Source organism: Scomber japonicus, chromosome 19, assembly GCF_027409825.1.
Source record: "Scomber japonicus isolate fScoJap1 chromosome 19, fScoJap1.pri, whole genome shotgun sequence".
In the NCBI taxonomy this organism is placed as follows: domain Eukaryota; kingdom Metazoa; phylum Chordata; class Actinopteri; order Scombriformes; family Scombridae; genus Scomber; species Scomber japonicus.
This window is the reverse complement of record NC_070596.1, coordinates 21,660,830-21,674,922: the sequence shown is the minus strand read 5'-3', so window position 1 is coordinate 21,674,922 and position 14,093 is coordinate 21,660,830. Positions and strand designations below refer to the sequence as shown.

General features: G+C 40.0%; 2 protein-coding genes across 2 annotated transcripts; one reads left to right on the top strand and one right to left on the bottom strand.

The window, feature by feature from the left end:
- Nucleotides 1–3,341: 3,341 nt before the first annotated feature.
- phyhd1 (phytanoyl-CoA dioxygenase domain containing 1) lies at nucleotides 3,342–9,103 on the top strand. The gene is made up of 11 exons (XM_053340386.1): nucleotides 3,342–3,466; nucleotides 4,344–4,502; nucleotides 4,838–4,913; nucleotides 5,015–5,062; nucleotides 5,150–5,205; nucleotides 5,290–5,352; nucleotides 5,470–5,491; nucleotides 5,830–5,958; nucleotides 6,122–6,238; nucleotides 7,321–7,447; nucleotides 8,775–9,103. The coding sequence occupies exons 1-11, from the start codon at nucleotides 3,434–3,436 to the stop codon at nucleotides 8,821–8,823; spliced, it is 879 nt and encodes a 292-aa protein (XP_053196361.1). The 5' UTR covers nucleotides 3,342–3,433; the 3' UTR covers nucleotides 8,824–9,103.
- Nucleotides 9,104–9,243: 140 nt separating this feature from the next.
- On the bottom strand, nucleotides 9,244–14,003 carry dolk (dolichol kinase). Its single transcript, XM_053340385.1, has 2 exons — nucleotides 13,870–14,003; nucleotides 9,244–12,709 (listed from the first exon to the last, which is right to left on the bottom strand). The coding sequence occupies exon 2, from the start codon at nucleotides 12,542–12,544 to the stop codon at nucleotides 10,973–10,975; it is 1,572 nt and encodes a 523-aa protein (XP_053196360.1). The 5' UTR covers nucleotides 12,545–12,709; nucleotides 13,870–14,003; the 3' UTR covers nucleotides 9,244–10,972.
- Nucleotides 14,004–14,093: the final 90 nt, after the last annotated feature.

Below are 14,093 nucleotides of genomic sequence, written 5' to 3'. Positions count from 1 at the left end.
TAATCTCCTACCTGCAGGACACCACTGAGGACCTTTAAATATTGCTTTAGTACTGATTGTTTTAGTGTGTTTTGGCCTTAAATTTGCAGTCATGTAATTTGAGGTTGGATAGTCACAGCTGAATGTGTATTTTTGATTCTTAAGGGGAAGTTTTGACCTTTTATCTTTATTTTAACTCTAAAGTTGTAATCAACATAACTCTTAAAGTTCAAGAGTGACAAAGAAATCTGTCTCAGGGCGTCACTGGGAACTCTTATCACAATATTTGCTAAAATTGCTACATACATATTGATATATTCATATATCAGACCTTTCTCTATTTCAGCTTTATCATGCTCAGTCCACGTCCGAATCAGAGAACTGTAGCCACTCAAATGTTCCCCATTTCGTCCTACTAACATTTGGATTTCCATCCACAAATATTTTGGACTCAGTCGCGTGTCTGACCTTCAGAGCTTTGACCACAGTCCTTCACAGTCATTTCCCTCTGAGTCACAAGATGAGCACATTTAACCTGCGAGCCCCACTCCCTTTTCCTGCATGTCAGCGTCAGTGAATCAGATGAAGGTCTGAGATGAGGTCAGTCAGATGTTAGCGGGGGAGCGAAAAGGAGGAAGTGACTAATCGGATGCCCCTTGGTTACATGAAAACACTGAGCTAGCACTTTAATAAGTATCATTTCAGAAGCAACCTCTTCTGGACATGTAAATGAACCTCAATCATGCATTTAAAAGCTTTTTTTTGTCGTTTTGTTTTTTAATTCTGTGCTAATGCGCCAAAAGTTTTGTGTTCTCTCTCATGAATGTTAAAGGATAGGGTCACAACTGTTTAAATATGAGTCAGGAGCCCAAATTAACATTGACACGTCTGTCTTGCTGTAATAATTCCTCTTATTCATACTGGCCATTAAGAGGTCTCTTTTAAATGTGAACAAAATTAGGCTTGTGTATTTTGTCCCCCATCACTGTGTTAAGCACATTTGGAGGGGATCTAATGGTCAGTGTGAACAGGAGGAATGATTACAGCAAGAAAAACCTGCTTCAATGTTCATTTTGGCATTTAACTGTTTTAAGACAGTTACAAATCATGAACGTTTCCTTTTTTAAAGTGCAAAATATCAACAAAGGTCTTCTGTTTTTCTGTTATGTATGCCTTAGGTAGTGTAGATTGTGTTAAGCAACATGGTTCATCAGTTTACTCTCACACATTAACTCGCTTAGATCCACAGAGGGTTTTTTTTTTTTTACAGCAGACACCGGGTTGCTGATTACTTTGAAACAGGACTCTTGACAATCTAACATACTGTAAATGGAGGCGAGCTCGCCCCGCCAATGTGGGCATTGTGTGTAATAGTACACATCAAGCTGTTAATATCTGTAATATTTCTGGAGATTGTACATTTCTGAACAGTCACATACCGTTTCACTCGGGCACTAACTCCTGAAAATCGCATTATTCTTAAACTGCCATGATTGCATTACGTTGGCATCTAATCATGTGTGTATAAAACTATTTTTGTTTCTTTTTTGAAATACATGATTGTATTAATTATGTACAGCAAATTCAGATCTATCTCTGTATTGTGATGCCTGTAGATCAGGGATATATGGAAACAGTTTGTTGGTTTTCGTTCTGCGGGTTTCACATCCGTCTCATCTCGAAGCATAGGTTTGTTAACGCTGAACGTCGGTGCAGTATAGCCATATCTAAAGCCGTCCATCATAACCCCCCAAACAGCAATCATTGTGGAATATAAATTAAAAAAAACGAAAAACTGTAAGCTGGATGGACAGACTTGTTTTAATCAGCACTGTCTGTATCACATGTGACAAGGCCTTTATTAATTGTTGCCAAGTGGACTGAACACTGGCTTTTTAAGCGGGACGTCTGTAACAATGGACAACTGAACTTTGATTTCCTAATGTTCAGACCCTACTTTTTGTACCATTCTGACACATGATAATAAAATAAACACTTAACACTGAGTCCTGTTGCAAAGTTGATTCCTCATCGGGTGGATTCAGTAGACATTCCTGTGGTTGTCACTGAAGAAAGAAGGTCTAATAGACTTTTTGTCACTGCTGGCAATTGTACATGTCTTAACAGGAAAAGCTTGCGTGTAATTAATAACAATAACGATTACTCGGGTCTGTTAGCTGTCTCAGTAAGTCAGCAAACAATACCAGTACCCTGCAGCTGTTATTGACTTATTCTTGTTAATTACACCTGTATTTTCCCTGCTGTGACACATCATACTGTCTGCTGTTCATGAGTAATTTTTCTCAGAGGGAATATTGGCCAACCTAATGATCTATCACTTCCCCATCAGGCACAGTCAGGGTATCCAAAACTATTTTCTCCATTCTATCAGCACAGTGTGTTCCCTCATTTACATAGACAAGGACACATTTTATAACTTTTGAGGGTGCACAAGTTTGCTAAATTGAAATTTTGGGCCTTCCACTCAGCTCTAACCTCTACATATACAAAATATTTGTGAGGTTGACACTTAATACATGATTGGAGCCTATTTTCAAGATCTATACCAATGATTCCCAACATTTCTTGATCTGTTACCTCTTAAAACAAAGCATTGTCTGCTTATGACCAGTCCAAAAAGCGATTTTTCCTTCCCAGCTTTGAATGCATTTTAAGATTTAAGTCATTGTAATTCATGAGGCAAAAAGCTAGAAATAAAAAGTTGAAGTTACAAAAAATATGTTTTTTCTGCTTTCCCATGCTGTTAAACATCTTGTGACCCCCTGGTTGGGAGACATTGACTTATACTTCAATTTAGGATTCAGTTTATTCTCTTTCGAAGAAGTCACGGGTGGTGCCTGATGGTTAGAATGACGAAATCACTTCAAAAAAACTCAAATAACATCATTAACCCCAACCAGCACTGGTCCTGGACTAAACATTCAGGCCTATTCTTGTATCCGGAGTGGCCGCAGGATGGTGATGTAATTAATTTCACTTCCATGTTACACCAACGACAGCAGTGACATCTAGAGGTCATATCGGGCTACTACAGCACACAAGGCTGCAACGAAAGAGTTAAAGTCCAAAATCCTATTACAGCCTCTGTACTGTTACTCTTTAATTGATTTAGACATGTCACGTGGTCGGAAATCAGCGCGTGCATCCCACGAGATTTTTTTTCCTAGGATGGCGAAGTAATATCCCGCCACTCCTCTGTCTCTGATTGGTTTACCCTGATATTCTCACCCTAATCCTAACCAATCATATTCCTCATACGTAAACTCAACCAACACAAATAAACGAATGCAACGAAAACGAGCCAATCAGAAGCAGAGTAAGGCGGGCTTCTTCATTTCGCCATCCTAGGAAAAAAGAGCTCCAGAGTGGAGTTAAGGCAGATGAGACGCATAACACATCCTCCCATGAGCTGAACCTCTACGAGCAGTACAATATGGATTTCATGACAGATCGAGATGTACAAAAGGTGAGCAGTACATTCAAATCAAAGCGAGCTGCAGCTTTATGTTTTAAACTTAAATTATAAATGCTGAAAATAAATCTGAGTGACTTAATCAGATTATTGAATGTTCCAAAGGTATCTCTATCTCTAATAAATGTTTCATCATTCTTAGTCTACTGTATTATATTCATGCAAGATTATATTTGATCACATTCATGTAGTTTTTGTGAAAGCATTTCTCCACATTTGCTGTCTGATTACATAATAGGCTGCAGCCACAAGTGGCAACATGCCCAATAGCCATTCTCTTTATTCTGCTGTGTAAAGCAACATGCGACAGTTGGATTTGAATCTTTATCAGTGTGAATTACAGCTGAAACAATCAGTTGATTAAACGATCAACTTGAAGTATAATCAGCAACTAATTGGATCTAGTAATATTTCAAGTAGAGATGTCAAAACAGTCTCTCTTTCTGCCTCTCAGTTGTGAAGATTTGCTGCTATTCTTTATCTCGTGTGATATCATTGGATTGGTATTTAAGGGGGGGAAACAACTTAATAACATCACTATGAGTTTAGGAGATTTTAATGGACATTTAATAGACCAAGACCAAGAGATTAATAGATAATGATGATAATTGTTAGTTATAGGCTTGGTCTAAATCTCTTCCTGTGCTCTGTTTTCCTTTAATCAGCCTTTAGTGTGTAAATTAACTACATTTGAGCAAAGATTTGACTTAATTAGGGAATAGAAAGATCTCTCTATTGCTTGAGTTGCATCTTAGTGTGAGAAAGTGGAAATGGACATTTAAATAAAATGCAGAAGAACAAGTCTGGAGTCCTCTGTGAGAAGTGTGTATTGGTGGAACTAGCTGAGCAGCACTATCTTCCCTGTCGTTAGTACATGGACGATGGGTACGTGGTTCTAGATGGGCTCCTGACCTCCCAGGAGTGTGATGAACTGAGGCAGAGGATGACGGAGATAGTGGACCGTATGGACGTCCCTCAGCACTGCCGCACCACCTTCTCCACCTACCACGACGAGCAGCTCAAAACACAGGTAATCTAATGTGTACTCGTCGGTGAGATGAGTCTCAAAAAAAGTGTCAGTGACTCACAGTTTTACTCAACGATATTTCTTTCACATGCTTGCCATAAAATTTCACTTAAAGATGCAGGTAAGGTTTCTACTTGTGTTCATTCACTGCAGAAAGTAGATACATAACCTCTCCTCTGCTTCACTGTGTTTACCTTGACCCTAAGCGTCCTTCCTCTCAGGCTAATAGAAAACTCTTATGTCAACAGCCTAGTCAGTGTCAGTGTCTCGCCCCCCTTTGTAATGCAATCAGCTCTGGGGTGGATCAGGTGACCAATGTTAACCTTTTTGACCTGCAGGGAAATGCTGACTATTTCATCACCAGTGGAGATAAGATCCGTTTTTTCTTCGAGAAAGGAGTTTTTGACGACAAAGGTGAGCTATGGTTTGATTCTTTTCATTATTTTTCTAAAACAAGTAAAAAAAATGAAAAAAGGCAAACTAGATTGGTAAAGCCCCATTTTTTTGCCTTGCAGGAGAATTCATCATACCAAAACAGCGTTCGCTCAATAAAGTCGGACATGGTACGATTTTCTAATTGAAGTCTTCTATCGACATCTACACATGGCTTTTGAAAAGTCTTTAAATTAATCACAGTATTCTTCTTTTAGCACTGCATGCTTATGAGCCTTTGTACAAAAAGGTTACACATTCACCCAAAATGCAGGTAAGTTAGCTGTCAAACAGTATCAGAGAATGATGTACTGAGTGACAGAGTAACTAACACTGACGTTAAATGTCGTTGTCACAGGGCATCGCCAAGAAGCTCAGCCTTGTAAACCCGGTGATACTGCAGAGCATGTATATCTTTAAGGTAAAGCACAGAGTCCATCTACAGTATATGTTTATATATCTATCTGACAGTGTTAGATGATGCTACATGGGGAGTTTAGAGCAAAGTATAATTCCTTGTTCTCCATCTTTTTCTCAGCAACCAGGAATTGGTGGGGAAGGTAAGAACATAAGTCAGTCATTGATACGATTAGCTCATGCAGTTAGGTGATAGGTTCATAGTTTTTGCTTGTCTTAAAACTATAGTCAGGTGCCCAAATGAACATTGACACGTTTTTCTTGTTGTAATCATTCCTCTGCAGTCCACCGTGTGTCCTGTGGAGCATATTTGTAGGGGCTTGTCTAACGGTGGAATGATAACAGCGAGAAAAACCTGTTTCAATGTTCATATCAGCACTTGACTGAATCTTATTATCAATCTATCTTTTAACATTCTTGCCATAAATCATTTTCAATCATTTTATCAGGAATGTGCAGCAGATTCTTGTCTGTTTCATAGTGACGCCTCACCAAGATGCCACTTTTCTGTACACGGAGCCCTTGGGCAAAGTTTTGGGGATATGGATAGCCCTGGAGGACGCCACTGTTAACAATGGCTGCCTGTGGTTTATCCCTGGGTCACACAGCAGTAAGCTCACAGTATAACTATCCTCACACTATTACTTCAAACATCATAACTCAATTCAGTATCAAACACTGTATATAACAATCATCTAGTCATTATTTTGTTTTCTCATTATAAAGTATGAGTTAGTATGTTTTTAAATGTTATTTCCTTCTCCTTTTCCCAGGTGGCATCACCCGGCGAATGGTGCGTACTCCAAAAGGCACCTTTCCCCTGACAGACTTTGTTGGTAAAGAGCAGAACTATGATGAAGATAAGTTTATCGCGACACCGGTTAAAAAAGGTAAATAAAAAATTAAATTTAAGTAGGTTGGTATTTGTAGGCACTTTCTGACTGAGGCTCTGTCAGAGATGTACAGTTTTTTTTTTTTTTATTATGCATAAATAACCCACACAAAAACCACAAATTGTAATTTTTACACTTTGGTTTTTGCACAAATAAAACAAACAAGACATAACAGTGAGTGTTTATGCTAAGCTAAGCTAACCAGTTACTGGCTGTAGCTTCATACTTAGCGTACAGTCATGAAAGCGTTGTCAATTTTATCATCTAACTCTGAAAAAAGTTGTTGTATTTCCCAAAATTCCAAACTATTCCTTTAATGAATCAACAGAAAATTCATCTATTAATATAGTAACTTTTACTCGATTACTCAACTTAGTAACCTTAAATATGAGACGGAGAACAGAAGTCGTCGAACAGCCAACTGGGATCTTTATTACAGTTATTCAATACAACAGCAACGATAGACCAATGAACGGTAAAACAGCCCCGAGGCACGCCCTTACAGACCCTTTATACCATTGATTGCGTATGGTGTCGTGCGTCATTGTGTTTGTGCATCAGGTGAAGTTGACCTGGCATGTTCAGGCTAATATTCAGTTCCTGGAATTCTATTCCTTAGTGATGGTGGCCAGATCTTCCTGGAAATACTAGATATGGTGAAAAACAACTCCTTACAAGGAGTTGATGGAATAAACATGGTAAGGCCTGTTGAGCAATCTACTAACCTTTCGCCTCTACTGGTGTTTTCCTCGTTCTCCTTTCTGATACACACAAATGTAGGATTTGCTCCTACATTAACAATTTTGTTAAACAATTAAATTTACCAGCAGAAATGCCAAACCATCGCTGTTTCCAGTTCAAATCTTGTTGGTCATTGGTCATTTTTATATTTTTCTGAACTAAATATCTTTGGGTTTTAAACTTATAACATCCTGTAAACAAAATGATTAGTCTGAAAAATAATTAACTGATTAAAAAAAAGAAATGTCCAGCCTTAGTACTGTGTAAGTAAGTAAAGCTGTGAAAGTGGGTCAGCTGCTGCCCATTCCCAACCTATCCGTCCATCTCTCTGTGTCCAGGCAGTGTAGTCCTGATCCACGGTCAGGTGGTGCATCGCAGTGCTGAAAACACCTCTGAAGACTCTCGCCATGTCTATGCCTTCCACATCATGGAGTCCCAGGACTCCCGCTGGAGCCCCGACAACTGGTGAGAGTTTTTGTGCTGTTAGCATTTAAGGGTAGTCAGGTGGGGGTGTTTTTACAGCAAATATAAGAATCAGCACACATGGGAGAATAATTCTTGCAATGGTGGAAAAAGTACTCAGATACTCACAATATAAAGCTACATCATTATCAGTGAAAGTCCTGGATTTAAAATCCTACTCATGTAAAAGCATTTAAGTATTACCAGCTACATTTACTTGAAGTACTAAAGTAAAACAACTTTTTGGAGAAAATCAGAGTTTGACTGATATATTAAATAAACTGAACAAATTACATTGTTAATACTGACAAATCAATGCATAAAAAGCATTTTATTGTAGCTGCTAGAGGTGGAGCTACTTTGAAATACTTTTGAGATTATTGGGTAGGAAAGAAAAAAAAGCATAGGTGTGCTACATACATTTTTCAGAACCGTACATCATCTCAATCTTTTCACATTTCATTTTTGTGAAATATTCAAAGTCAAAAGCCTCAAACTGTTATTTATTTGAAACCATGAGGGGGGATGTCTTTGGTGGAACTGCAAACAGTTCATAGTCATCTGAAACATGACAAATCGACACAAATACATTACAGTAAGGGCCCACAAGCCAAATGGATGATTATCATTACTCTATTATGTTAGAATATTATAATTATTATTTTTAATCCGAGGAGTAAGTAAGTGCAATATTTACCTATTAGTATCAATTAACATGAAATGAAAATACTCAAGTACAAGTACTTTAAAATTATACTTAAGTGCATACTGTACATTGTTAAACCTAAATCTTGAGATGTTAAAGTGGCACTATGTGTACTTTGAAAGAAGAAATAGCAAATTCTTCCTGTTAAATTCCTAACTATTACAAAACCATCTTGCGCAAGTCAAAACACTCAGATGTTGTGTTGCAACAACCTTTCTTGGTCTGGTATGATCAGCAGCAAATGCTGGCATGGTGGCTAATGGTATCAAACTTTACATAACTTTTTCTCCACTTCTGCTACTGTTTCGGCATGTCACAGTTTCATTCAATGGTTTTATTACTAAAGTAAACACTGTTTGTTGTTTTCTGCTCTTTACAGTCTTTAAATGAGAGGAGATTTGCTGCTGTATTTATATATAAAGTTAGCTAACAGCAGCCACTTTAAACTACAGGTCATATCAGCCAAAGTGCTACTGTAGCAGCATGTATTGAATTAAACAAATGTACTTTTTTATAGCTTATTAATTCAGCTTTTCATGAGTGATATTTCTTTTTTAAAAGTCACACAGTGTCACTTAAAGACTTATCTTTTAACCCATCTGTCCCTTTCTTTGGTCACTGAAGGTTGCAGCCCACTGAAGAGCTCCCTTTCCCGTCTCTCTATACTAAATGAAGGATGTCTTTGATGCACTTCATGGAAAAGACAGACGATCTTTTCTCCCCTGAAGAAGGACCAACATGTACGAAGAATGTTAACTGTAGCAGATGTGCTGCCATTGCTCACAGCTTGTTTTATGACACCATCTGTTCCTCTAAGCTACCCAACAGAAAACACTATTTCCCTAGCAGCAGAGTCATTAGTGGCTTAATGATGGCTAAAGCATATTTTTGATGAATTTATCAATGTTTTTTAATGGACTAAAAATTAATTTGAATAAACATTTTAAACTTTTTGAACAGCTTTCTATGGACACTCAATACAGCTGACACATATAGTCAACTTCTACTCTTCATCATTGTCACCAACTAGTTTGATTATTCTTTAAAAAAAAAGGTCATTTCCCCCCATGTTTGTGTGAAATCAGGATGGAAGATTCCTATTCTTTTAAACAGACAACAGTAGCATTTCTACTTTCAAGTGTGATTATTTTTAGATGCAATTTAAATTAAAAAAAACTAAACTTTATGTAAGTGTTTATAAATCACAACATAACATCCAAACTTTTTAGGTTAATCTTAAAATCAAATCAAATTAAGAAAGCAAATGATTAATGTTTACGTTGTTTTATTTAAATCAAAGTGCGTTACTCACACAGCTGCCTATCTTCAGTTTTCCAATGAGTATGAAACAAATGGACTAATTGATTGGAGGTGTATCAATTTAATCTCTGATGCACTTAACATGCAATATTACATTTTCAAAAATGTAAAGATGATTGCAAAAACAACATACCAGCAGGATCATGCAAATAAATGGTCATCACAACGTAAAAACCCCCCCACCAAAGATACATAGATGAACATAAACCAAAAACTGTTCATGCTGAAAACATGTTTCAGGTTATAAACTAGTACCATCCTCCATCTCAGAACAGTGAGATGAAACCTTGATGACAAGTGAGAACATTAAGCAAACATTAAATAATAATTTGGATCATTTGTAGGAAGAAAAAAAAAGTTGCTTAAAAGGAAGGGTTTATGTTCATCATTTGGGCCCGAAGCTTATCTACAGACTATACAGACCGAGGTTTGAAGGCTCAGTATCACAATGAAATGTATATATATTAAGTTTACCTATAAGGGGTCCCATCAAACCACAGAAATATTGAACAAAATTAATTTACCAAACAAAAATATACTGTTTGGATAACCTGTGTACATGTTACAGTACTGGAAATTCACATTAGTGTCATGCAGGAGCATAGTGAGTTTCTGCCATATCGAAGTATAAATCAGCCCTTATAAAGAAGAGTTGAGAGGTGTTCTTGACGTCTGCCATGCTTTCATCTACAGCGTCTACAATACTAGGTTACACGTGATAGAAAATATACTTCTTAAGGCAAATATTTTCAGCAGTAAGTCTTTATATATTGCCATTGGGGAGGCAAAATAATCTAATAAAACATGTTGATTAGAGAAAAAGACATTATTATCATCATCATCAATAAGCTAACTTTAAATAATGTTCTTCAAAGGCAATACAAAGGCATGTGTCCGTTTGCAGGGAAGGAAACAAGGTACAAGATAAGAAAACCTCTTCGACAATGATCAAAATGTGCCGTTTAGCAGCATCCGTACCCTCTACGAGTCCAGAATTCGACATGATTACAGGACATTTTACCACTTTGATAAACTTAATTTCCTGTTGCATAATTCAGGAATTGTTGGTCGAGTACCCTTGGGGTCAGGTCGGTGGCACGCTAAGAAACGTACACCGCTGTCACTAAATTTTAAAGACTATTTAGCAACACTTTCTGGTATTTCTTAGTATTGTAACACTCATTTCTCAAAGCAACTGATACTGAAACGACTTGTGATCTGAAAACGTCAGACTCTAGTGTCATGCAAACATCAAGTCTGCTGCCAAATAAAGAACGGAGCAGATTTTTTTAGTACCTCATAGGTTTTTGTTGCGATAACAATTACCTGGCTTGATTTCTTTCTTGTGCTAGTAAAACAGCTCTCCTTTCCAGTGATTACTAAAAGGGGACTTCTATGACTTCTACTATCATAATTATTCGATATTTCCATTCTTGCATCCCCTTAGAGAGGGGTGAGGGGGATCTGCAAGACCCCTGTGTTTGTTTGTGCCATCTGTCCGGTCAAAGCAACAGCAGGATGAAGAGGTAGAGTGGGAGTAGGAGGTTGTCTATTTGGGAGGTGTAGGCCTCCAGCATGGCCACCAGAGTGATGGAGCCAACAATCCATGAATAGGTGGAGTTCAGGTTGATGTTCCCATCGAAGATGAGAAACATGGCCACAGCAATAATCTGGGCGAACACAGAGGTTGCAGTTCCTTCCATTGTTTTCTTAGTGCCGGGCCAACGGATCTCCCCCATAGTGCTGCCAAACACGGATGCCACAGTGTCTCCGACCCCCACCGCCAGCACACCAGCATAAGGCACCAGGCCGCCCGCACCAGGAAGAATCCCTTTAGGGGCGCAGGGCCCAGGAAACAGCCAAATGGGCAGAGACATGCCTAGCAGCAGGTAGACATGGGTCAGGATGAGAGGTCCACAGTCCCGCTCATCCAGAAACAGGGTGAGCAACTGCCTGAGCAGCTGACCCACCGGCCGGATCCGAAAGTAACGAACATATTCCAGGAACAAGAAAACCGCCAAGCAACCCACAGACGCAACATGGAGCAGCTGTCTGTCGTATATCAGCCCCGGAACGTACGTGGCCACTACAATAAGGTGGAAGTACTTCCTGACAATAGTTGAGGCCTGGTACTTCTTGGATCCCGACTGGCGCTGGTAGTTCTGGTGTAACACAACACAGATGGCCACTACCACCAGAAACACCCAGTACCCCAGCAGACATAGTCTTCTGTCATTTAACATGACAAAGTCCAAAAGCCACATGAAGGGGTGCCGGCCGATGAACAGAGACAGCCACGGCATGAGGATTCCCAGACCCAGAACGGCTGTCATCATGTGAAAGAAGAGTGATGACACCCAAGTCTCGGACTCCATGAAGCAGAAGAGGAGGGCAAAGAAAACACCTAGTAACAGTGAACCCACCACTATGACCGGCAGGAAATAGTTCACCGGATCACCTTTGACCTCTGCCAGGTTCAGGGAGCGCTTGATGAGCTGGTTGACAATGAAACTGATCCCACCGACAATGAGGAGCGCCTCTCCCGGTGTGAAGCATCGTGGCAGCAAGTAAAGCACAATCAGACTGAGATAGACGAAGATCAACAGAACCTCTAACACCTCGATGACCTCAGACACCGTCAGCGTCTGCTTCGTCGTGTAGAGAATTGCACTGGCAGCCATGCCTGCGATCACACAGGTATTTGTAGGTACAGGTCTGGTGATGCCCAGCGCAATCAGGGAGAGAAACAGAGCCAGCATCATGCCCGTGATGGTGACCACCATGGAGAAGCGCTCAAAGTAGACATTCCCTGAGGCGAGGCACTTTTCCCTCAGAGCCAAACCCAGTAAGGGCATCACCATGGAGGCCGGGACGATGCCGCTGTTTGCCGCAGGACGAAACTGGAAAACGGCGCCCCCCGACCTGAGCAGACGGTCCCATTTGTGCTGCACGTAGAAGGCCTGGATGAAAAGGGCTATGCTGCACCAGGAGTGCTGGTTCCAGACCGCCATGTGGACACACAGCACCACAGCCAAAACTACAGCGGACTCCACGAACACCGGGTTGATCTGCATGGCTGCAGGGTGGAGGCTCACAGGGAGGGCGAGGAAGGGAGGGATGGTGGGAGGAGTGGTGTTGATCTGAACAGATGGTCTGCAACAATGAAGGCCTTCGTCTGTCAGTTCCTCTCTCTCGCACTCATCATCATTTAGCAGGCACTCTTCACTTGCTGAGGGAGTCTGCAAAAATGGAGAGAAATTGAATCAGCCAGGGGCCAAAATCCACAGTTCAGTATAATTCAAACATGTCAATTTCTTTAGTGGATTTTGTACTGCTTGAGTTCCTCAGGCATATTTAAATAATGGTGACCAGTGTTTTGTGATGAATTTCCATTTACTTACAAACTTTAGTTGCATCCTTTGCCCAAACCAAAATCTGGGGTCTGTCTGACCTTATATCTCCCAATAAAGAGCCTATTCCTGTTCATACTGACCATTAGCCGATCGCTTTTAAATTCACTTTCAATGTAGGTGATGGGTGCAAAAATCCACAAACCTCCTTCTGTGCAAAAATGTGTTAAAACAGTTGATGCTAATATGAAGCGTCAGCCGTCCAAATCAGCTAAAATGAGTAGATATCCTCTTTTTGTTACTATACTTTCACCACAGCTCAACAGGGAAACAAAGTGGAAATCTGATGCTAAAAAGACAGTGGCAGATATCCACTTGACATGACTAACTCAGGCTATTGTAGCCTCATAAGCTTCAGATAAACTGTTAAGTGCACATTTGCTCAAAGTAATCACTGTGGATTACATGTAGGAAAACCTTTTATTAAGACAAACTTGGAAAAATGTTGAACCTGTCCTTTAAAGCAGTAATAACAGTCTGTCTGAATGAATCACTGAACATGAGTCATCTCATTTCAACACTGAACCTTGATCCTAGTCTATGTGCTGCTGCTGCTTTCTGTCCTGAACTATGGCCACACTGAACATTCACCCAGTCAGTGTGAAATCCACACCGCTGTGAGACCAAAGTAAGGAGACTGAAGGACAAAATGCTTTTCCCTGCATTAAAAAAAACCCTTTTGTGTGTGCGTGTGTGTGTGTGTGTGTGAGGGGGGGGGGGGGGTGGATGTTCTGCTGGGGGCTAATAATCGAGCAATCTGAATCAGTTAGCGGATTACTACCATTTCTGTCGGATACAGTGCAAAAGAAATATGTCTCCATGTGTTTTCTAACATGCATGTCTTAATGAAGCCAAGGATGCTGCAACCCTCAAACAGCATCGAGCTAACGGCGGACAAAAAACAGCTGACTCCACCGAGGCAAGCATTGAACACACACAGCGGGAATAACATCCCATAATAAACACATAATAAAGACAAGCGTACGTACCACATAAGTGCAGCGTTATCTGGACGGAGGTGAGCTGAGATGTGAATGGGTGCAGTCCCTTTTTAGACAGATTTGTTCTCTTTGTCAGCTGCTGTCGCCTCTCTCACACCCAGAAGGAAGGGGCCATATTTGACAGCCGGGTCACGTGGTACGCAGCAAAAAAAATGAAAAATCTTAACCCTGTAATGCCAGATGAATCATATGTGATACATCAGACCTCTAAA